We start from the raw sequence: 25,616 nt of genomic DNA, 5'->3' as shown, positions 1-25,616 counted from the left end.
CTTTGCCTAGATGGCAGCATTTACAACACTTTTTTGCCTACCCCCACAAAAAAAACATCTTGGTGTTCAGCCCTAACGCGCCCACGATACAAGAAGTGTCTGTCTAAATGTTTCTGTCCACACTTGGTCACAACAGTGACATGAAGTTCTCTGAGCCACCCCGCTGCGGTGGTCTAGTGGCTAAGGTACTCGGCTGCTGACCTGGAGGTCGCGAGTTCAAATCCCGGTTGCGGCGGCTGCATTTCCGATGGAGGCGGAAATGTTGTAGGCCCATGTGCTCAGATTTGGGTGCACGTTAAAGAACCCCAGGTACTCAAAAATTCTGGAGCCCTACACTACGGCGTCTCTCATAATCATATAGTGGTTTTGGGACGTTAAAACCCACATATCAATCAATCAAGTTCTCGGAGCCAGAGACACCCCCTTGTGAGGCGACAGGAAGGGTCTTTTTGTTTGTCGGAAGCACTGGTCCTGATGGTCACTAGCCACTCATAGAGGTGTGCGTAGAGCTGGGGTGAAACTATGGCGTGTGTATTGGGATCGCAAGACGTTTATTGCTCTTTTCTTTTTGTGCTTACTTGGCTTTGGTGTCTGAAAGAAGGTGGCTGACGTAGGTGACCACCTTTTCAATACCCCACTTTTATGTTCGAGCACCGGGTTGAGTACTGCACAGATTCCGTCGGTGTGAATTTGAATTTTAGTTTGTTCATCGCAATAACATTGTTTGTCGTATCGTGTGTTGTGCTAATCCTCCGCCTATTGAAAGCGTTATTGGCGCGAATGTGAGGCCTATGACAGCGTCATGCTTCATTAAGAAATCTATATTGAGATTCCTTTCTCGGAAGCATTCGTTCAAGATGATGAAGTCCACAGGATAAGCCTGGTCATGAACAAGTACAGTTTATTTATTTAACATAACTGTCTGAAGTATGGTGGTTAAGGGCACGTATTTACGAAGCATCATTACTACGTATGGGTACCACGAATTAATTCAGCGCACTACCTTCTTGTTGTCAGGGTGATGAACTTTCTCTGTGGCTACCCTCTCCTGTGGATATGGGTTATATACGGATTCCTTACTGACATGTAGCAGAAAGAACAGCTATTTGTCAACAGAACGGAATTTCGCTGGTTTTTGTTTATGCAACTATAAATTGATATCTTGCAAAATATACTGAAGACGCGTAATGCGCTTGTCAACGTTGGCTGAAAAGAATTGTGGTGTCATCCAGCTAGACAATACTACACCACTATCTTTGGTCCGCATCGCTCTCCTTTGCGCGTTGCAACGTACTAGGTCGAAAAGAAAGCCCGAACGGCGTAAACCTTGAACTCGAACAGACTGTTTGACTCGGTCAAAGCCGAGTTGAGAAATCTTTTGATCTCTCCAGTCGAAGTCAGCTTGAGACCTTCACGACTGATTTGTAGAGCTTAACGTCCTCAAACCACCCTATGATCATGAGAGACGCAATAGCGAAGCGCTCCGAAAATTTTGACCATCTGTGATTTATTAACGATTACTCAAATAAAGACACTTGGGCCTACAGAATTTTCGCCTTCATCGTAAAAACAGCTGCTGCAGCAGGTATATGGTCCCGCGGTCTGCGGGTCAGTAGCCCAGTACCTTTGCCACTGGACCACCGCAGCAGTGGAGCTTGAGATGTAAAACAATTCAGACTACGCAATGTCTTATATGATGCCATGGCTTGGTTTATTCTTGCCATAAATGGGCACCACATAAGCGATCTGAGGAGCCCAAAAAGGTTGTATTTGCACATTTAGCAACACCGAGCGTCCTCTTTATTGACCTTTCCGCTCTTGTTCTTCTGCTGTATCACCTGAAACAACAATGATGCAGCAGTGTTTTTCATGAGTATCTAGTATTAAGCACGCAAAATCCTCTCGAAAAACAGCAAAACACGATTTACTCTCTCCACTCAATATATCTAAAAGAATTTGGCAGCGGCCAAACCGGTGGTGGCGGCGGTGGCGGTGGTATGGAGCAGCGGCAGGCCCAATGTGCAGTTGTTTCTTGCACACAAGCACAAATTTGTGCACACCGAGATGTTTGTACTCGGTTTGCGCTTTTGAGCTATGAATTCAGCTTACCTATGCCACTCCGCGGAAACATCAGAAGAAAGCCCGAATCAAGCTTTGACCTTATCAAATGACCACGTAAGAACGCCACAAAGTGTGCGTGTGTGTGTGTGTGTGTGTGTGTGAGACACCAATCTGTCTGTTTTTGGAACAGTATAAAAATGATGAAAAGCTGCCCGAATCATCGGATAGTTTGGTTGTCTACACAACTTCTAAGCTACGTATACGTGGCTGTCACATGTGATTTGCTTATGTTTAACATTGTTATGCTGAATAAAATACCATGTAAACGATAAGCGGTATCTTGTCTCCACAGCAAATCATTGTAATGATAGGGTGGGTCTTTGAGTCAGCCAGTGGGCCTGGGTTGGGCTGTGGCTCATAAACAAGGCCCGTGCATAGCTCCAATAGCGTAGTATAAAGGTATATCAACGAGTGGTCGTGGAATAGTACAATTTGTGTAACTAGTGGGTCGTTTACCGCTTTCAATTTATTAGAAAAGGCCAAGCCATAATTACTTATTGTAAACCAGTGAATAAAAAAGTGCGCATGTTCTATTTTGTATATACGTTTCGGGCACCTTGCTTCTCGGCGAAATAACAAATAAAGAAATAGCTGGTGCTTCTCATCGTCGCAAACATTCTGATGATTTGTGGCGAAGTGGAAGTCATGCAAGCACACCTTTTAGAAAGTGCCCCAAGAGAGCATGCAGAAGGCTCTGGAATGACTGCTTTACGGCTTACAAAGTGAATGCGCTGTGTCTTCCACGTAGAAGTGTCTTTTCTGTTTATTACTGCATCTGACGTGAGAGGATAGGGGGTATTTTATGTTCTTGCCCTTATCACCAATTAGTGGAGAGTTTGTGCTCACGGTACTCCTCAATTGTGATTGTCGTTGTATTTGCGTTTCAGCCTGGCGGGCTCCCTGGACCTGATTTGGCCCTACTTGAACCGGTAAATGGTTTCTTTTCATGCCAGCTATGTGGCCATTATAATTCAAAGATCCTATCACAATGCATTCACTGTGAACGAGGCAAAAGCCAGTGCAAAAAAGACAACACAATTGACCATGTAGTATTCATTACTGACAAACAATTTATTGACAAAGCGTAGATCGTCGCCAGAGGATAGCAATGACCGGCGCAGCGTACGAGCATTGTCTTTACTCACTTTTCCCTAGAATTGAACTTACGTGCAATTAGAGTAAAGCAACAAAACCGAAGACTACGAAAGGAAGCATGCAGCGTAATTGTGAAAAAGCACCATACTTTATTACATGCTAACAGTTTTTTTTAGTCGTACAAGGTTCGAGAACCACCTCCGACTTACCCAAAACCGCATAACTGAATAGTGGTCTTTTCGGTTAGCTGCTCCAGTCCTCCAGGTAGGAGTAACCAGATGTCGAGTTAGCCCTATATCAGGGCGCAGGAGGCAGCGTAATAATTGAAAACATCGGCCATGTTACAGCAGAGCACCTGTCGCCACACCGTGAAGCCAGCATGAAATGTCACTGGGCAAAATTGTCGCACTTCAACAAAAATGGCACTGATCTGTTCACTTGCTACATCCGACATGTCGGCGTGCAACGACAGCCTTCTGAGCTCAGCACATAGATCTGGCCACCATTGATGGCTCTTAAGCAAAGTAAAAACCGCGCAAAAGACAAATACACTGACGAAATTACCACATAGAGTGCTGCCTGTGTCTTCTTCGTCATTATTTGCGGCTTAGTTACTGTATACGATTACCATTGTTCACACACCCAAAACTACGAAAATTGAGATAACGAACGAAGAAGAATTCAAACCGGTGCAGCGGTTACTTGGGGTAACCAAGAGCCTCGACGACACTTATATTTGCCACTAGTTACAAACATGTTTGTCATGCACGCGCGCTGTGGCAATCTGGTATATATTATCCTGCAGGAACATATGTTTTGGTGTGTACAAAACCTCCGAGTCATGTTTCCCACGCACTGATATAATCTCATCTCAAACAGTTTTGCTTAATTCCTACTGAACCAAAATGCGTGACAGCACACCGACATAGAATCATGTAGATAGAGCCGTACTTGACAGGAGTGCAAGCATTTGCATCTTGGGGTTAGCAATTTATTTTCCTCATTCTATACCTTCCCTCAATACCAATTTTCTCCAGTAAAACACATGGAGCGCGTCATAACTGTGCCTTGTAAATCATGCCGTAAATGACAAGATTTATACGTTCTATTCATCTACGATTTGGTGATGATTTGTAAGTCATGATATTTTACATGACCAACATATTCTGCTATTTATCATGATTTCGGTATCACGCTGTTACATGTGACATTGTCGTTCTGCCCTTTATGGTTTTCATAAACTCTCGTCAGGTGATGAAAATTTGTGTCTAGCAAGCTACCCAAGTAACTGCGAGTGCACCATGAGTACATAGCGTACAAACCATGCCGCACACAGCATGCATGCGATGATTTTTCTACGAAAAGACGCATGAGTTCGCTAAGAAATATTTGGCATATAAAATGTAGAACTAGCAGGAATGAGAAAAAATGATAAAAATCAAAAAGAACAAAGAAATAGAAAGAGCGAAGCAAAAAAATATTAAGGGGAAGGCCGCTAAGGTGGGCTTTTTTTAGGAGCTTGGCACCACCGCGCGAATGCACAAACTTCTTAATCCATATCAATATATCAATTGCAAGTGGACCTCGACGGGCTTTTGCCATTTTTGTCACCGTCATATTGCATATAAGTTGCCAATCGGTGATCCCCCTCCCGCGTCCCATATTCTACCCGCGGGCTAATGCGTGCGAGTGGGTGTGAAGAACACAACTGAATCACAGATCAAACGAGCCAACTCCTCTGTATTGCTAGAACCACGCACGCGATAATATATATTAACCGCTGCGATGGTAACCCCACCCGGTTGCCATCGCAGCGGTTATTCTATCATATCTGGCAGAACACTAATATTTAGCGGGGACAAATGTGTTAAGTGATTTGTGGAATATTTAGCAGAATTCAAATATAATTCGGTATATATGCGTCGTTCAGTGCATTTCTGCCTAATCTAGAGAAACTTTAGTTAGTTTATTAGAAGAGGTATGCTGCCAGCGGTAGCGCTGCTCTCTCATCAGAAAATTTTCTGATTTCTGCGCTGAACGCGTGAGCGGGTTATCCGAAATCATGCTGAATGCTTAGAAAGCGCACTACATTAAGCAATTCTCAAGCAATAAATGTAGATCGTGGTATTGTGCACATGACTTGTTTGCAAGAGGAAACAACGTGGAGTCAAGCTAGTAAACTAGCAGTATAAAAGGCGACATTCTCGCTAAAGCCCGAATTGGCACTGTGGAAGCAATAGGTATGCGTACCAATTGATATCATTAAAAGACAATGGACAAGGCTCACGACTGTAGCGTGAGCAGACACGTTTACGGCCCAAAAGTTCTGGCGTGCAGTGTATATTTATCGAGATAGATATGATGAAAACCCGGTATGGAAACCAACAGATTTCGCCATTTCTATGCTAGTATTAACTCTGTCAAATCCTGAAGTTGAACAATCCTTCAGCCAGATGAACTTGCTAAGGACAACACTCCGAAACAGGTGGTTTCCCAGCCCAGATAGCGTCATCATGGTCTAGAGAGCTGGCCTTAGGAAACACATATGGAGGCCCTTCAACGGCGAGCATAGAGAGAAAACTATCCATCTCTACGGCACTGGAGATGCATACAAAGTGAGTCTGAGTAAGTCTTCCCCGTCACCGGGGGCTACACTTTAGCCAGATGGCTTCCCGGCCATTTGGGAGACTCTAGCCCAGATTCTAATAATGATGATCTACTGCGAATTTCAGAATTATACGCTTTTGTGTCGTCGTCGAGTTATTGAGCTCTGTGGAGAGAGCATAATGTTCGTTGGATAAAATGGCAAATAAAGATAAATATTATATTCTCGCAAGTGTGTTAATAAAGTACGTTCGTTTTGGACAATTTTTGGTTTATTTTTATTTATGATTCTTTCAAGATACTAAAAAATACTCTTTCGCGCTCAATCGCAAAAAAGAACTGCAAAAAATGTGGCTTTGCAAAAAAAATTTCTATCCAATTTCGCTAACCACTTTGGTAGAATTCTTAGCATCTGAGCTGCCCCCATGTACCCATGTATAAGGCCTGCTGGTTATCGCTGCTCAAACCGAGACAAAACATCACTCTGTCTGGGACAAGCATGAAGGAATGCGGGAAATGTCACTTAAGCCATACCTGTGCACTCTGATTTTAAGGGCGTAGTAACAATACCTTGCGCAATTGTGATCTCGTTCTACATAAGCGGGCGATTGGTATACGCGGTACACTCTATCAAGCAAGGCTCTTTGGGAAAACTGAATCTCTTCCTCAAGCGGCCGAATCGTCTTACACTAGTGTTTCACAATCTTAAACTTTACTGAATTTATAGCTGCCAACTATAATTTGCATGATGTTACAATTTGCTGCTGCAGCTTTCATAATCTTTTTTCTAACAAAGAACTCTTGGGCAGTTCACAGAATGTGTATTCCTGTTTACATTGTCATAGTGATCTCCTTGCTAGAATTATAGACTTTTTTAATATACTAATGGCAGTCTTGTGAAATATGTCTTCTATCTACTAAGCATGTGGTGAGTGCCAGGGTAATTCGCGTAGACTGCTAGGGATACTTTAAATAGGTCCAATTTAGGCAATCGTGGAGATAAGTCCTCAAATCTTCATTCGTGGCACAATGTAGACTATATTTGTGATATTTAATTTCTAGAGGTACTAATCCTAATATTTGCTCCAACCATGAAGAGTAAAAATGGTAACTACAACAGTGCTCTATTGGGTGCTGATATACGCAACACTGAAGTGACGCAAGGGCTTGATACGCGTGTTGGGCACCTCAATGTATGCATATTGTTCTTGTGCCTCATCTGGAGTGTTATATCAACTTTCTCTTATTTTGGTATAATTTTTTAGCACTAGAGCAAACATGAGATGGACCTGATCTTAGGTTCCTCAGGTTTCAAACTATAGTTCAAGCTAATTGAGCATGGCGTATATCTTTGAGCTAAAACTTAAAATATTTATTTTGACCTCTGTGTGGGTCAAGGTAAACTTTGCATGAGCCACGTAGAGGTAAACTCTACGTAGCTCATGGTCAATATACATTATAAAGAAAACGAGAGCATTGCTTCATTAAAAATTTAGGAACCTCTCGCGTCTTCGGGTGCTTGCGCCCCCATTGTGGCTTTTTGAGAGAATTTGTTGGTGCAGAAGTGCTGCTGATATTTAGAAATATTTTTATTACCATAAATAACCTATGTTATGGGTACCTACGCACAAGTTTGATGTTCGCCATGCTATTCTCTTTTTAGCCTTCCAGTCCCCCACGTCTTGACACTGTGATCATAGGTGGAGTCCCGGTAAGTGATTTGTCGCAATAAAAATCTGTCTTCGACGTAAACAAAATGTATTACAAAATGTCAGCGAGTTATACAGTGAGAATTTTGCCCTGCAAAAGTGAAAACAAGAACTATACTATTACCGATGAATGTTTTATTGTACCGAGGCACTTACGTGTACATACCACTATCACACAGGCATACGAGGTGATTAAAAAACGCAACTGCACACAATAGATTAAAAATGTTACCTCAGTGGCATTTACGTCTTTTTAGCGCAAAACAAGAGCTTAAGAATTATCCTAAGCATACTCAAACATCTTGTATTCTTAAGCCTAACCCATATTTATTGGTAAAATGGTCCATGAGTGCTCGTAAATACTGGGAGCTTGAAAAAAGCAGAGAATTGCTAGAAATATTACAGCCTATAATTATTGTGAATGAAAACTATATGTCGGGCTATAGACTAATACAGAAGCAGGAATGAGGAATTGTGAACCGATCGGCTGTAGAATAAATCCTCGGAGGACCTTCGGGCAGAGCACGACACATCGTTTTGGTTGCAACCTTCTCTCTGAACAGATTATGACACTAGCGCCTTGACGAGTGATGTGGTAAATGAAAGTGAGGTCTACTAGGCTCAACCTCTTTGATGGCGGCCGGGTGGAGCTCATGTCTACAGCTAGAAAGCGATACACTTTGAGTGGCTACATGGCTTAGCGGTACGCCACTGCGGTGTCATTCTGCATGTTATGATATTTCTTGCTGAAATTGAAGATGACCATTTTCGCATACACCTCAGAGCACAGTAACGTGGGACTGATGTCGACAGACTACCACTTCGATGCTGGGACTGTCACGTAGGAAGTTACTAGGTGCGACAATCTCTTGTTTGTCGTACACGTTTACAAATCCAATCAATGCACAATGCTGGAGGAGACGCATTTGGTTGATGAATTTCCGGAGGAGTACTTTTGGTTGCAGACAGGAATCCCAAAATAAGAACACTTCGCGTTTGTTATATTACCCCTGTTTCCTACGACATCATAATCTTACGGCGTAGCCTAGTACACGCACACACAAAAAACAGGTTGCTGGAAGTAGGACAGGGATGACAACGTAGCTCGTCAAGCCTCTAGAGCTCGTTACTGATGACCTGTTAATCTGTATTTCCTCGTTCTCTGCTTTTGGCAACATGCGCAGTGAGCAACGTCGTCACTCGGTCTTGCCATATCTAATGAAACATCTGAATACTGGCTCAACAGATTTTTTGCTTTAAATATTCGTCGACATACACGTCCTCTTATACCACTGCAACATAAGGACCCTTTGAAACAGAAACTGGTAGTACCCATCATCTGCACTCGATCGTTAGATTGCCTGCTTTTCTCAATCGCCCGTATAGTTCGTCGATGATGAAGTTGGTGCTTTATTTTGGCGGAACACCAGAGATAATATCGTTTGTTTATAAGCCTGCCGCGATATTGCGACAACTATTGTTGCGAATGTATTTAGTAGTTTACAGCAGAAAAATAATTCAGCAGGGAAATGGGCAGCTGTTTTTAATTTGAACACCAACACGTCATCATCCTCTTCGCACACCATCGATTAGTGATAGCCGGAACCCCACAACATCAACCTCCAGCGGCAAAAGCACCGACACGGAGCTTTTAACCAGGTGTTAGATCAGTGATAGGACTTCAGACGAGTGACGTGGACAATATCTGAAGATGTGGAGGGAACCGGAAGGTTCAGCGGGGCTATAATATGAGTAACATTAGTTAAGTGCCGTGGCACTCTGTAGAGCCCGGAGTACTCGAGCAGAATTTTTTGGCCAGTCAACATGCCGTGCTGGAGTTCACAAAATAACGAGATCACCCGGATCAAAGCGCACTTTCCGGTGGTGACAGTCTTAACTATGTCTCTGACGAAGCTGCGAGTGCGAAAGACGTCGCAGGGCAACTCGACGGGCCTTTTCGGCTGTGCTGATAGCGCGGCGAGCATATGTTGGGAACAAGTGGGCAGAGTAGGGTACCAGCGTGTCGAACCACAGCGTTGGTTCTGTTCCATACAAAAGCTAAAAGACAAAATATGCAGGTGTGTTGTAGCATGAGCTATTGTAAGTGAAAATCACAAAGGGTAACACAATGTTCCAGCTGCGATGATGAGTCGAGGCGTGCATGACGCGCCTGTCAGTGATTGTACGACGCAAACGTTCTGTGTGGCCATTCGTTTGGGGATGATAAGCCATCGTAAGCTTGTGGTTGATTGCAGAAGAATGACGTGGGTCGTCGGTTACCTTGATAAAAATTATGGACCATTTCCCTGAAGGGAACCCTGATTAAATGCGAAGCAGCGGCGATGCGCACTGCTTGGACACGGTTGAAATGGGCGTCGACGCGGGCGCTGGAAGAGAGGTTTCAAGTGAAACTCGGTGTAGCATTCACTGGAGTGAACGTTTGTTTGAAACGCAAAGTCACGGGCGGCGGTCTGGGTTTCCTGTGAATTCTGTTGCAGAAAGATTGTTCGCTCGATGTGCGCTCGAAAGTTGCAAGCGGGGGAAGAAATGTATTGAGAGAGATGACATGTGGCGAGCAGTCACAGGCTAGAGAGTTACGTCAACGCGGGCGCACTGCGAGGGAAGGCACGACCTTCTTAGCATTGCCCCATAATCTGCGGCCAGGGGAGCGCAGTGCGGACGGAGGGACAGCGTTACACAGTCTAGTCAAAGTGACCCTTCACATCTAAAAAGTAGCGACACTGTCTGTGACAAGTTGACGAGGAGTGCCGTGATGTATATTGACCTCTTCAATAAAAAATTGCCCCGTATCTGCATGTTAATCGGCAAATGCCGTCGAAAGAGGCTAGTCTTGCGTGTGGAGTGAAAAAACATTTATTTGATGTTCTTCGCGAGAAAATCAGATAATGGTATCCTTGAGGCACTGCGATAGAGTGCCTAGAGCTTGCAGCAGAGAGGAACAAACGCGTCAGGTCACGTGACATGTGAGAAATAAGCGCCATCTAGTAGTTTCCTTCAATAACACAGTGCGTGGCTCTAAGACGAGTGTGCGCACTCGTCTCAGAGGTGATAAGCTGCAGAACGCAAGGAGACGGGTAGGTGCCACAACCGCCTCGCTTATGCAAAGCGCTGGAAACACTGTCCTTTTCGTGCAAGCGTTGCATGGTCAGCGTAGCGTGATAACCGCTACGGTCCTTAAAGCTTCTGATGTATGCATTCTCTAGTAGAAGACACACATGCAGACCATATAGGTGTTGTTATTGTGCCCCATACATGCGCAATATTTGTTTTTTATTGGACAATTGTACAAGTATGAACACTGAATCTTCAGCAACATTGGTGGGTGGTGTGAATGGGGTCAGTCATTTCAAGTAACCAATGCTTTTCAGAGTTGATAAACAGACTAATGTACATACTTGCAGGCACAAAGACAGATCAAAAATTTTGCGTCGAAGGTCCCATAGAAAGATTTCAAAACTTGGTGGCGTCTAAAGCGCAACTGCTCGGGAGAGGTTTCGTAGAGGCAAAGCGAGTGGAATAATCTGTAGCCATGGCGACCCAACTGTTACCATTCTTAGAAAGAGGGAAAGGGCCCAGCAAGTCGAAGCCAACACTAAAGAAATGCTTGACAGGCATGTCGATCGGTTGAAGGTGCCCAGCGACGTGTACGACTGGCCTTTTGGTTCGTTGGCATGGCTCGAAAAAAGCAGCATAACGTTGTATGGAGCGGTGGAGGCCGGGCCAGATAAGCGTTGGCAAACACGGACGTACTTCATTGCAACATCAAGGGGGCCAGCTGTTCATACATCTTGTAGTTGGTTAAGAACGGTCAAGCGCATATAATGGGTATTACGAGTTGCTGTTCCACGGGGTTCATGTAGCGGTGGTATAAGATGTCGTGTATGACGACGAACATTGAAAGCAAACCTTCCGTTGAGCCAGTATTCAGCCGGCTCATTACATCTCGTAGGGATGTGTCACGACGTAGCTCACTACCTATGTTGCCGAAAGCGGAGAGCGAAGAAACACAAATGGATGTGTCGTCCTTTACGAGATGTAGAGCGCTGACGAGGAACCCAGAGATGCAGTCAGCGCCTTTGTGTAAGCAGCCTGGCTTGCCAATAACTGTGTACTTGCATTCCTGTAAGTACATAGCCCAACGAGAAAGACGCCCTGATGGACCCTTGAGGGCTGAAACCTAGCATATAGCGTGATAGTCTGTGGTACCAGTTAGTAGCACAATCCGTTGTTCTCTCTGTGAACCGACCGGTGTCCTGCTACTTGCCACGCGGCACTCAACATCTCTCATACATTTCGAAATTTACAACAATATTTCGTCATTCAAATGCACCGCCAACATCGCTGCCGGTGTTCTGAGCCGCGTTGATGCCGTCACCACGCCAACTGCAGAGCCATCTATTATTGACGTCAGCCTACTCGCCACCCACCGTTGTGACGACAACGAGCAGCGAACCCTCCAAAATTCAATGACGTCCCTCCAACTGGAGGACGTCGTCTTGACTTCAGATGGTACTCAATCCTGTGTGATACCTAAACCAGCATACCTCGATCATTAGTTCCAGCTACGCTTCCTAGACGCCTGTTCGATTTTGTACACAGTAGGTCGCATCCTGGAATTTGCGTGACACAGAAACCTATTTTTAGTCGGTACGTTTGGCCTCAACTAGACGCGCAAGTAGAAAACTGGGTGCGCTGTTTGCCGTGTCAACGCGCGAAAATCCAGCGTCATCCTGTCCTTCCTTCTACCAGACGCGCGTTTTACACCGTACACTGAGACTTGGTCGGCCCTCTCCAACCTTCCCAGTGCTTCAGCTACACACTGACATACTTGACGAGGTGCCCCGCCGCAGTGGTCTAGTGGCTAAGGTACTCGGCTGCTGACCCGCAGGTCCCGGGTTCAAATCCCGGGTGCGGCGGCTGCATTTACGATGAAGGCGGAAATGTCGTAGGAACCTGTGCTCAGATTTGGGTGCACGGTAAAGAACCCCAGATGGTCAAAATTTTCGGAGCCCTCCACTACGGCGTCTCTCATAATCATATGGTGGTATTGGGACGTTAAACCCGACAAATAAATCAAGCATTGCTTGACGAGGTAGTTGGTACGAGTGTATCGTACCTTATTTTAAGGATGAAGCTCTTTATAGCGGCACCCATTCGACCCTCGTAGCCGTTGTAGTGTTCAACGAGTATAACAGTTTGACCTACAAACTGGTGCCTGTGAGAGATTTTTTCTGTGCGTTGTTGAACAATAAAAGATAGTGCTCAATGTACATGCCAATGACTGCTGAGGGGGAATAAGTGACAGGAGCATTCGGCTTTTAGTTCACACGCACGCGGCGTTCCCCATTAGCAGCCATTGGCATGTACATTGAGCACTATCTGACAAGAAAGGGTTGCTACGTTATACTCGCTGGGTGTAACCTCCTTAGTTTTAGAAAGGTTTAGGGAGCCTTGAGGCACAGTGCCATGAATACAATGAACTAGTATATACCATGAACTCCAGGAGGTTAAAGGTAGGAAGTAGATACGAAGCGCAAGCCGTAAGAAAGTAAAAGCCGAATTATCCTGTCTCTAATTTCCTATTAGCAGCCATTGGCATGTACATTGAGTACTATCTGACAGAAGAAGGTTGCTACGTAATACTCGCTGGGCGTAACCTCCTTGGTTTTAGAAAGGTTTAGCGAAAGTCGGGCCGCAGTGCCATGAATACATTGAACTAGTATATGCAATGATTTCGAGGTGGTTAAAGGTGGGAAGTATACCCGAAGCGCAAGTCGTAGGAAATTGTGTGTGTGCCACCTTTCGTTTAGTCCTTGAAATGCCCGCTGTATGATGGTGCTTCTATATGGGAAATATATGATGAAAAGATGCGAGATGCTGGTACTTCTAGTGTTGAATAGATGGAGGAATGGACACACAGACAGATGAGTGGAGGGACACATGAACGGACGCAGGGGCGGATGCATGGACGAACGCAGGGATGGGCGCACGGACAGACGCACGCACAGACGGGCGGTTGGACGCATGCACGGTCACACAGACGGAGGCATGAATTGACGGAATCAAAAACAAATGGATGGACGAATGCTTCGCCCCACTCTCCATCATTCAATTCGTGAATATGCCGCCATTTTTTAGCACACGCTGACGCACGGAGAACGAAAAAAAGATCCAGGCATCTGTCTGTGTGTCTGTTCGTCTATGTATTCAACACTCCAAGTACCAACATCTCGCATCTTTTCATCATACATTCCCCATATAGAAGCACCGCTATCCAGCTTACGTTCCGAGAATTAAGCGAGAGGTGGCACACACACCTTCTAACGGCTTGCGCTTCGGGTCTACTTCCCGCCTTTAACCACCTCGAGTTCATGGTATATACTAGTTCACTGTATCCATGGCACTGCGGCCCAATGCTCGCTAAACCTTTCTAAAACCAAGGAGGTTACGCCCAGCCAGTATAATGTATCAACCTTTTGCTGTCAGTTAGTGCTCAATGTACCACACGAGCACACACCAACGGCAACGAGAATCGGTAACTACAAACCTGTATCGATATGGTTTGGATTATAAACCCATTGCTTTAGAAAACATCTGGCGTATTTCGTTAGTTTATTTCATAAATCAAAGGCGTTCTGAACAAAAATTTTTTATTGTTTATACACACACAGAAGATACCTCACCAGGCACTACCTTGGAGGTAAACAATGGCTGATACTGGGAATAAGAGACAGCAGAAGTCGACGTTTAACGCTTCTACTAACATTTCCTACTGGAACATGTCAATGGCTGCTAATAGGGAATAAGAGACTGGAGCATTAGGCTTTTAGTTAACGTGCACGCCGTGAACTTTTCATTGTTCAGCAAAGCACAGGAGAAATCACCCAGCGACCTTACCTTGCAGGTCAAAATATAACACTTGTTACACACTACGACTACGACTACGAGGCATGAACGGGTGCCGTTTTAAGGAGCTTCGCTCCTGAAAAGACAAGAAGCGCTGGTGTTGTACCCTTCTTTTTACATGTGTCAGTGTGCGCGAAAATACGTTACTGACATGCATTGACCGCTACACACGGTGGTCATAAGCTACACCTTTCGCCGACATATCAACGACAACGGTTGCAGAGGCTTTCGTGTCGACATAGATTGAAAGGTTCGGCTGTCCATTTACTATATATAGTCACCGATCGCGGCCGCCAGTTTCTTTCGGTGCGTTTCAAAGAACTCCTCAAGCTACTCGGAACGACATGTCTGTGCACTACCGCTTTCCAGCCAAATACAAATGGGCTGGTCGAGCGTTTTCACAGGAATCTCAAGTACTCCCTAATGGAATAGGGATAACCGGAGAAGCGAGTCATCCAAATACCACTGGTCTTACTTGGCATTAGAGTCACCATCAAAAGTGCCCTGTGGTGCTCATGCGCCGAGTTGGCCTACGGGAGTTCGCTACGCCTGTCATGCGACTTTTTAGGGGCGAAGCTCCTTATAGCGGCACCCGTTCGTCCTTCATAGTCGTAGTCGTAGTGTATAACCAGTCTTACGCTTTGACCTCCAAGGTGGTGCCGGTGGGAGATTTCTGCTGTGCGTTGTTGAACAATAAAAAAACATTTGCAGCATGCGCGTTAACTACAAGCCGAATGCTTGTGTCTCTCAGTCCCCATTAGCAGCCATTGGCGTATTCCAGTAGAAAACGTTAGTACAAATGTTAAAAGCCGACTTCTGCTGTCTCTCATACCCAGTAGCAGCCATTGTTTACCTCCAAGGTAGTGCCTGGTGAGAGTTCTTCTGTGCATGAATAAACAATAAAAAACTGTTGTTTAAAATGCTGTTTACTGATGAAATAAACCAACGACAGACGCCAGATGTTTTCTAAAAGCAAAACAAAAAGACGCCAGATGTTTTTAAAGCAAAACAAAAAGAAGACGCCAGCTGCTTAACGAAAGACGCCAGGTGTTTTGTTTTAAAGCCATGGTTTTACAATCGAAACCATATCAATACAGGTTTGTAGTTGCCGATGATTGTTGCCGTCGGTGTGTACTCGTATGGATAAGGATGCCGAAAGGCGGGTGCGCAGAGCATCGGCGGCGCTCGCTTGCAGACAGGACCCTGAAGTGAGAGCACGCGAGGCAGAAGTGCGCCGGGAAGCTGCGCGACGTCGCCGTCAAGATCCTGCTGTACGGGAAGAAGAAGCCACATCAGCAAGGCAGCGTCGGCAAGATCCCGCCGTACGTGAACAAGAAGCTGCAGTGCCACGTCAGCGTCGGCAAAATCCTGCTGTACGAGAAAAAGAAGCCACATCAACAAGGCAGCGTCAGCAAGGTCTCACCGTACGTGAACAAGAAGGTGCAGCGGCATGTCAGCATCGGCAAGGTCCTTTCTTACGGGAACGAGAGGCCAATGCAGCACGTCAACGTTCGACAACGAAAAGCGGTGAGGAAGCGCGCATATCGCCTGGCGAGTTAACGAAAGAAAATTTCACGGTATTACTTCCAGGAGCTTTGCCCAGTCTCATCATCATTCACCTCGTAGATCTGCCGTCAATTTTTTCGATCCCCCATCCAAAGCACCTGCGCCACTACCCAGAGACTACTCTTGCGAACTGCAAAACATCTTTCAGCAGATACAGCCCGTGCCTACACGCCCGCACAAAGCGTGAGCTCCTTATGTGTCTTCGCAGCTCACCTCAGGTACACATGTTTTTGTGCGCAACTGTGCTGCGCGGAAACTTTTACAGTCACACTACACCAAGCCACATCGGGTTCTGGAACGTTGTCCGTGGACATTCGACCTCAACATGAACGGCCGATCTAACACGCTCGCTCTCGAAGATCTGAAGCCTGCCTACTTCGAAACAACGTTACACTCAGCCACACCATCATGCGACGCGACTGACGCTACGCTACCGCATTCCGGAACGCTGCCTCCTCACGCCACACCCAAAACATATTGTGTCTAACGGAGTTTCGATTGTTCGTCAGACTTTAACTCTTCTCTAGGGGAAGAGTCCTCTGTAGCGGCAGCTGCATCAACGTCGCAGAGAGAATAATAGAAAACGCTCGCTCTCGCAAGAGGCAGGAGACGCTGACAGGCCTTGGTGCACTGGCGTTCGGCAGTCCTAAAATACTTCTAATCACAGCGGTCGTGTCGGGCTCACTCTCTCTCCCGGACGACTGAAATATTACGAGTCTCCAAGGTCGCAAATTTGCCACAAGTTAAAGGCCGGCAATATAAATGAAGGAGGAATCCACTAACTGCCCATAAGGGCCAGGCACTCATGCTCAGTAATAGAGTACTCGCGTTCGGGAGGAGCAAGAAGCCGGCTGTTATACGCAAGAACTCGATCTAGACCGTATTGAAGTTGGGCTAATACCACGCCAATACCGTACCCACTAGCATAAGTGCAGACCCTGGTTGGAGCGGACGGGTGTGAAGTGGCCGAGTATCGGCAGGAGGAGGAGAACAAGAATAACAAGAGATAAGACAAGGAGGTTAACCAGGCACATGCCCGGTTTGCTATCCTACACTGTGGAAATAGAAAGGGGGCGTGAAGATGAGAGAGAGTGAGGAAAGAGAAAAGAAAGAGAAAAAAATGTCAGTCAATGGGTTACGCGTATGCAGCGGTGGCCCTACTTAAAAGTTACAGGTGTTCACATAGACCTGTAGTACTCAAAAAGCGCAAGATGGTTTTTACTGCTTTTTGAGCCGACGAAAGGCGAGAACAGTGCTCTAGTAGCATCTGCATAGAGAGTGGGCGATCGTCAAATTCTCGCATTGCGCCCGAAATTTTCTGTCTTTCAGAGGCAAATCGAGGGCAACGGCATATCAGAAGGTCGATGTCTTCTTCGGTGCAGCAGACGTCGCATTCCGCATTGTCGATCAATCCTATGAGGGTTGTATATGCTTTTGTGAAGGGAACCCCAACCAAAGGCGATGAAGAAGCGAAACTTCACGTCGACGAAGTATAGATGGAGGTCGAAGTTCCAGTCAAGGATTTATTTGGTAGAGTCTCGTATGTCTTATGCTTGTGGTGTTCCACTCCAGCAGACACAGATTACGTGCCAGTATCGGCAGCATGGTCAGAAAGGTTATGAGTCGAGAAAAAGCCGTAGCTTGCTGTGGGCCCCGCTCAAATGGCACATCATTCTTGAGATAATCGGTGAGATGTCTGGCGACTTCTGCGAAGTTCCTGAGGAATCGTCAGAAACTTGAGCATAGGCCCACAAAACTTCGAGAATCTTGGCACAAGTTGACACGGGAAACTTGAGGACCGCGTGAACTTTGTCGGGATGGTGGCGGATGCCAGATGGTTTAACAAGATGCCCTAGAATAGTAAATTGGCGATGCCGTAACTGGGACTTTGATGAATTAAGTTGGAGCCCAGCAGCAAGAAACGCTGTATGATTGCACAGTAATCACTCGAGATTAGATTGAAAGGTGGGAGCACACACAATCACGTCATCGAAATAGCATAGGCAGATAGACCAGAAAAGCTGCGCAAAAGCATGTCCAATATCCACTCAAACGCGGCCGGCCTATTGCAAAAGCAGAATGGTAATATCCTGAATTGGTAGAGGATGTCAGCCGTTATAAAGGCTTATCCTCGCGGTCCAGGTAGTCTGCGGCAATTTGTCACCAACCGGAGCGTAGGTCTGTTGAAGAAAAACAGGTTGCATCCTGAAGGCATTCTAGTGTATCATCGATAAGAGTAAGCGGGTGGACATTCATATTGGTGACCTTGTGTAAATGCTCTTATTCTACGCATAAACGTCAGTTATTTACGTTCTTTCTACCTAATACGATAAGGGACACCCGCGGGTTAGACGAATGCTCAACGGTGCCTGTTGTGAGCATCTTGTAAACTTCCTGTAGAATAACGTGGCGCTCCTATGATGACACTCGGTAAGACACCTGTGAATTGGAGCTGCATCACTGGTATCTAAGCGGTGTTTTACTGGCGAGGTTTCACTGAAGAGGCCACCGTCAAAGAGAAATATGACTGAGTACGTCGTAAGGAGATTACTGAGGCATTTTACTTGAGACGGCAGCAGGTCTGGAGCAATCATCGTGGTCATGCTGTTGTGCAATATGTGACTGCGTCGGTACTACGTGACTTCGGGGGAATGACTGCGGCCAGTTTATGAAGGTGGCACTGATGAAACCTGGCGCTCGTGTGATGGTGAGAGTGGTGAGAACAACAGGTAAGACTTAAGGGCTGAGTCCGAAGGCATGTCTTGTTTGCCTAGTTCTCTGCTGTGAAGCAGTAAAAATATCTCCAACAGTATGACTCAAAGTGAACGGTTTCTTGCGCTCTCTTAGACGCACGGGACAGTCGATGAATTCGATTAGAATGTTGAAGCATCATGCATTCTATTTGCGTATTGGTGTCAATTTGTTCCTAGCGCATCGTCGGTACCTATCTACATGACATATAAGCGTTTCAATTTTTTCCAGGGGGTGGTATGGGTAACTCTTTTTGATGCCTCGACATTGCCGGAACACCTGATATTACAAGGCGTTGTAGTTAGATGGTACAGTTTGGTAATTGAACAACACTCAGGAACATAGCCCACAACCGTTCTTTGCAGGAAGTATAAAACTGACCACTCCCCAGTCTAAGATAGAACGTTTACCTAGGCACTGGCCAGATGAACAGCGCACCGTTCCCCGCAGACACGTTGTCATTGCCATCAATTCTAATATCAAATCTCTGTGGATAATTTGTCGTACCCATACCTAACATTCGTACTTGCCGTCTGCTATAGGCCCCCACAAGCGGATCCAAACTTCCCACATCATCTGAACGATGCCGTTCAAACCTATCTTCCACATATCCAAATGCCCACATTCTTCTTTTTGGTGACTTCAACTACCCAGACATTGCCTGGCAAATCATAACTAATGCCACATTATCAAGTCATGCAGAGGCAAAAAACTTCCTCGATGCGTGCCTTAACTTTAACCTACCTCAAATCGTCTTCCAATCAGCAAGTGTTTCACGAGGATGGGCAAATGTTCTCAACCTGATATTAACCGCTAGCCTCGTAAACTTGTTATCTATTTACTACCTTCTGAAATAAGCGATCACAAAGTCATTCATGCTCTATTTTCATTTAACTAGACCGAAAAACAAATTACTTATAAAACAATTCTTCTTCATGATAAGGCTAACTATGGCGCAAGGTTTGATGATCTCAGCATTTTTTTCCATCAAAATTGAATTTCACACACTCTCCGCTCATGACAACTGGCTGATCTTGAAAAACAATCTATATTTCCTCTCTGATATGTTCTTCCCAAAGACCACCTTTTGCACTAACCTCAACCAACCATGGTTTCACAGCAGTTAAAAAAAACTTGAAAACAAAAAGAAGCAACTTGTTTATGGTGCTTAACACAGTGACAAGCCTGCTACATGTAAAAAATATATCGCCGGTAAAAAATCATATTTACTGTCTGTTCCTAAACCGAAGTATTCATTTTTTATATTTGCTTACCTAACCTGCTACTCAGGAACCCCAAGAAATTTTGGCAAGAAACAAAACCCACAAATACTTCTCATATCAGACCAGCAAGCGACTCGCACGATGCACTGACCGACGATTGTTGCACAGAAACGTTTAATAAAGCATTTTCATCTGTATTTACTACTGAACTCGGCACGCCCTCACAGTCACCATCCTTCAATTTAGAAACTTCATGCCAATGGTCACCTTCTTCGAAGAAAGCATTTCATCAATTATTAGCAAAATGTAGCTCTCTTCATCAGCGGGTATGGATTTCATCAACTCATAACTTCTCAAAAATGTGCAATCGACTTGTGCAGCATACTTACGTCTCATCTTTCCACAGTCGCTCACCTCAGGAATCATGCCCGCTGATCGAAAAACAGGCTAGATCATTCCAGTCTACAAATCAGGTAACAGAAACTCACCCTTGAAGTACCGCCACATTTAATTACCTAGCGTGCCTTGTAAAATTATGAAACACGTCATCTACTCACAAGTCGTCAACTTCTTAGACTCCAACGCAAGTTTCCAACCTTCACACCGTGGATTTCGCAAAGGCCTTTTCAGTGAAACCTAGTCAGCACAATTCGTTCAGGACATTCAGACTAGCCTCGATGGCAATATCCAATGTTTTGACAAAGTTCCTCACCAGCGTTTGTTACTAAAACTTTCCAAGCTATCTTACATGACCATCCTCAAGTGGCGTGAAGAGTTTTAACTAGGCGCTCTTAATCCGTCTGTGTTAACGGCCATCTGTCTAATCGCCTTCCAGTAGCCTCAGGAGTCCCACAAAAGTCTTTTCTTGGTCCTGTCTAATTCCAAATAAATATAAATGACCTACCATTGCATGTTTCCTGTAACATTGGTATGTTCGCTGACGACTTCATAATCTACCATGCCATTACTAACCTTCATGACCATTACATTTCTCAGAATGACCTTAATGATATACTAAATTGGTGTAAATTTTGACTAATGACTCTCCATCCTACTAAATATAAACTTGTCCTGCTCTTGTTGTCACAATCCCACTCACTTTCACTACTGCAATTCAAAATGACCCATTGAGTTAGTAAACACATACAAATATCTAGGAGTCACACTTTATTCCAATTTTTTCTTGCCACACTCATATTACTAACATAATTTCAGCATCAAGCTGAACGCTAAATTTTTTAAAACGCCCCCTCCAACTCGCCCCACCTCATGTTAAATAACTCGCGCAGAAATTACTAATAAAACGAAAACTAGAATATACAACTGCCGTGTAGAACCTGCCTCAAGCATATATAATCCCTGCATTAGAAGCCGTTTAACTTAGCGTCATTTCATTCATTCACTCTTTATTATCATATGACACCAGCATTTCGCCCTTGAAAGCTGCATCCGGTCTATCACCTCTTTCGTATCGTCGTCACATTGCCATTTTTAGCCTTTACCATGAGTTCTTTTATTCTTCTCTAAATCAAGAACCGTATATCACAGCCGCATCACGCATTCCTTATCGCACCAGTCATCCACTTCAAGTTGCCCGCCCGCTATCGCATATTACAACGTTTTCTGCTTCATTATTCCCAAAGCAGCGTCAGAGTGAATCGCCCTACCCTATGACATAGTCAACACTGCCTCATCATCTAATTGTCAAGAACGCATCACTGATCACCTGCAATGTTAATTGAACCATAACTATTATATTTTTTCGCTGTAATCCCACTCCTTATTTAACACTCCCTGAATGGGTGTCCTTAAAAAAATAAAACTGAACTGAAGCAGAGCTGAACTCAATCCTAGTCCTATTACCACAGGTCTTACAGATGCGCCCTCGTACAAATATTTTTTTCTAATAATGTGTCAAGTAGACAAAGTGATTGAGAGCTCATTTTTCATTGTTAGATACAACCCAATGAATATTTTAACATCACCTCATAAATGTAATGTCTCCCGACAATGACCGCGGCCCTGCAGTGATATGGCGCAGTTGCATCACTCACCAGGCGTGGTGCAGTAAGACGGCACTTCTCCTCATTCCTCCGGATGAATAGAGAATAATGTCACGGTTCACACTCAAAACCTATGTAGGTTAAATGGGTTGCCTTTTGTTGGAAGCATACATGATTTTACGATACGTTTGTTTGAAAGTCTGGACACTATAGCGTAGAAAGCGTAAGGGAAACGTTATATGAATTCTTTGATTGCGCTAAAAGGTGCATTATGCGACCATCAGAAGCGCCCATCTACAATATATTTTTTTTGTATTCAGCATTTTATTGCATCTACTAAATGTTGACTGCCGATTTCTTCAGGTTGAAAAATCAAAGCAGAAACACAGACATTGGAGCGCTTTGGTGCAAGTGTTTTCGTCTTTTGTGTCTTCTCGTTTCCACAGGGTATTCTTTAGTCCTGCTGTATATTTAGGTCATTGTCCCACGGGCTGAAAATTCTGTCAATTCTGTCTCTGAGCTTCAGGACGATAACGAAATGCTTACTAAAAGAGTGATGAAACAGCAACGTTTATGCATCAGTTCATTTATTCAGCAAAGCAGAAGAATTCTAACAAATTTCATAGCCATAAGAATATCACTAGTCATCCGGGCTTCAAAGGAAGCTACCGTATTATTTTGCTTTGTTTCATATAAAGAGAATAGAAGTTTGAGCTGGATCACAGGATTGTTTATTTTGATATGTGTGTACAGAAGCACGCACGAATCCAAGATAGGTGATACCAAGAGGACATTGACATCCTTAATTCAACTACACGTGCGTATGATAACAAGATTTCTTGAAACAAAGAACCGGTGACTGCAGCCCACAAAGCATTACAAACGCCATCGCATTTGTAAATCACCAAAATAAAATAAGCTGTACACAAAAAACGACACAAAGCTGACGCCATCAATCAGACGCTTAAGGGTCATTTCGATCAAACACTTTAAAAAATCAACTTACAGCGCAACTGTGCCAGTAAAGTACAATTGTGTATTTGCCATCTGACTGTGGCCACTTAGTGCGAAATAACTAACGAAAGGCCAGAAAAGGGTGATGAGAGCTTTAACTTTCGGCAGAATATTTGCAAAATACTACGTATACTATAGGCAACCTCTCTTTATAAAAGCGAATAACTAAGCATTAGGGGCAACACAAATGTTTCTAAATGTTGTACAAAAATACTATATTGTTGTAGTACATAAAGTTCCCAGCCAGATAAGCCTGCCTCGAAAATTTGACTTTGTCAACTGCTGTGACCTGAGCATTTTTCTCTTGTAACTTTGTGAGTAGCCTTGATAAAATAAGCATGCTGTAGAAATTATGTGTGTGTTTGTATAGATACCTCAGTCATAAATGGCACGCTAGATTGTTTTCAGTTTTCGCCGGCGTCAACTCCCGCCAGTGTGAGAGCAGGTTTAGGTACGATGAATCACTTATTCATTCTGGCTACCAAAGCAAGTTATTACTACTAAAGTAAGCTTGTAGTTTTATTTAGGTGTTTATGGGTAAATCTTAGTCAATGTTTCTGTGCTTTTCTTTTTTCAGCCTTTACCGCCAGTTGCTAATGCCGGCGCAAGTGCTGGTTCAAGTAGAGTAAGGCTTCTATTCAATATGACCAGCAAAGCAGGTCACTACTGCTAAAATAAGCATGGCGTGTTGATAGTGTGATATTTTGCACATCTTAGTTAAGGTTCGTGTGCTTTTTTTTTAATTTTCACCACCCTTAACCCAAACAAGTCCCGTCGCTGGTATAAGTGGGGTAACTCTTATTTATGATGGCCAGGCGAAACACCACAGTACTGCTAAAAGAGGCAGAGAGTAGGAATTCTGTGCATGTTCGCATATATCAGTCAATGTTACCATGCTTTGCTTTTTGCAGTATCTCCCACCATTAAGCCCCATAAGTCCCCTCACTGGTCCAAATGGGGTAAGTTCTTGTTCTCGATTTCCGATCACCTATGCCATTGCGCTAACATAAATACACTGTGGTCATGATTCGTACGTGGAGATATTTCCATCAATATGAACATGATATGCTTTTTTTCAGTCTCCACTGTTATTAAGCCCGATAAATTTTTCTCTAAGTTCACTCGGGGTAAGTATTCACTCTATAGAGATTATTTATTAAAACACTTTTGCTAAAATCAGCTCACAGTATTCAATACATCATTAGTACTTTATCTGAACTAAGATTGCCATGCTATGTGTTTTTTTAGTCTCCATGGACATCAAGCCTCAAAAGTGATATTGCTAGCTCAGGACAGGTGAGGCTTTTGAACATGGCGATCATCAGAACACACAATATGTTAAAATAAGGATACGTAAGTGACTATTTGCATGCTTGCATATCTAAGACAATGATGCCGTGCTTTACACTTTAAGTCTCCGTTGCATTAAGCTCCATAAGTCGCGTAGCTGGTACAAATGGGGTAAATCTTTACTATTGCTGGCCAGCAAAACAAAACGCTTGAACTATACTAGACACAATGGGAATTATGTGTTTGTTTGAGACCTTAGTCAAGATTGCCATGCTCTGTTCTTTTTTGCAGTCTCCGCACACATTAAGCCACACAAGCTCAATGGCTGGTTCAAGTGGCGTAAGTTAATCATGCTGGCTAGCCAAATGAACTCAGAGATAAAATAAGTATACATGAGTGAATGTGTGTATATGTGTATATCTGTACCAAGATTGCCTTGCTATGTCTATTTTCAGTCTCCACAAAATTTAAACACCGTAAGTCATTTTGCTGCTTCATGTGTGGTAAGTCTTTTGATCATGGTGACGAGTAAAACTAAATCCTGTACAATCTTTAGCTTGGAGAAGTGATTACGTGTATGAGTCTATACCCCACTGTGTGTTCCCATACTGTACTTTTTTTCAGTCACCGCTGCCATCAAGCCCCATTATTTCAGTTGATGGGTCAAGTGCGGTAAGTATTTATTAATGCTGGCCAGTGAGACAAAATACTGCTGACAAACAGGACATATGGCAATAATTACAAGGTACGCTGTATATCTTACTTAGTGAAGATTGTCATGCTCTGTTGTTTTCAGTCTCTGCTGGTATTAAGCCTAAGCCCAAAAAGTTCAATGTCTGGTTCAAGTGGGGTGAGTTTCTTTATCATAATGGCCAGCAGAACAAATCAATACTGTAAGGTAATCGCACAGTGCTGCAAAAATTGCGGCTTGTTGGATAATATGCACTCATCGAAACTTGAAGAGAGCCATTAAGCCTGAATCAAAAAACAAACATGTGAAAAAGAAGAAGAAGGTAACAAAGAGGCCACTAACAACTGCTGTTTATATTGAAACAATTGCTTCCTGCTAAGTCCGCCGGGCCTGCGCAAAGGCGCCTTACTATATCGCTGCGCCTACCTTACTTATGCAAATCACCTGTCTTCAAGAAAAACCACAGTCTTTCTTAGCCGAAGCACAAAGGCTGCAGTCACACATTTTTCGGAGCACAGAGAGAGAATTTATTGACAAAAACTGGAGAGGGCGGGCTAAGCTACAGTTTGCTCTTACCTGCTACTCTCCACTAGGGAAGACCAACCAGTGAACGAAACAGTGA

The 25,616-nt window shown here is 44.2% G+C and overlaps 1 protein-coding gene across 1 annotated transcript in view; it reads left to right on the top strand.

The window, feature by feature from the left end:
- The first annotated feature begins 3,015 nt into the window (after positions 1 to 3,015).
- The window catches only part of LOC142765976 (uncharacterized), a 64,027-nt gene continuing 41,426 nt past the window's right edge, over positions 3,016 to 25,616 (top strand). The window contains exons 1-9 of the mRNA XM_075867784.1: positions 3,016 to 3,050; positions 7,484 to 7,531; positions 23,925 to 23,972; positions 24,093 to 24,140; positions 24,262 to 24,309; positions 24,595 to 24,642; positions 24,759 to 24,779; positions 24,928 to 24,975; positions 25,100 to 25,153. Of these exons, the coding sequence (XP_075723899.1) occupies positions 24,625 to 24,642; positions 24,759 to 24,779; positions 24,928 to 24,975; positions 25,100 to 25,153 (141 nt within the window). The 5' untranslated portion in view covers positions 3,016 to 3,050; positions 7,484 to 7,531; positions 23,925 to 23,972; ... (1 more) ...; positions 24,262 to 24,309; positions 24,595 to 24,624. The remainder of the gene's footprint in view (positions 3,051 to 7,483; positions 7,532 to 23,924; positions 23,973 to 24,092; positions 24,141 to 24,261; positions 24,310 to 24,594; positions 24,643 to 24,758; positions 24,780 to 24,927; positions 24,976 to 25,099; positions 25,154 to 25,616) is intronic.

Source organism: Rhipicephalus microplus, chromosome 6 (assembly GCF_043290135.1).
Source record: "Rhipicephalus microplus isolate Deutch F79 chromosome 6, USDA_Rmic, whole genome shotgun sequence".
NCBI lineage: Eukaryota > Metazoa > Arthropoda > Arachnida > Ixodida > Ixodidae > Rhipicephalus > Rhipicephalus microplus.
The sequence above is the reverse complement of the archived record's forward strand: the minus strand, read 5'-3'. Positions and strand labels throughout refer to the sequence as shown.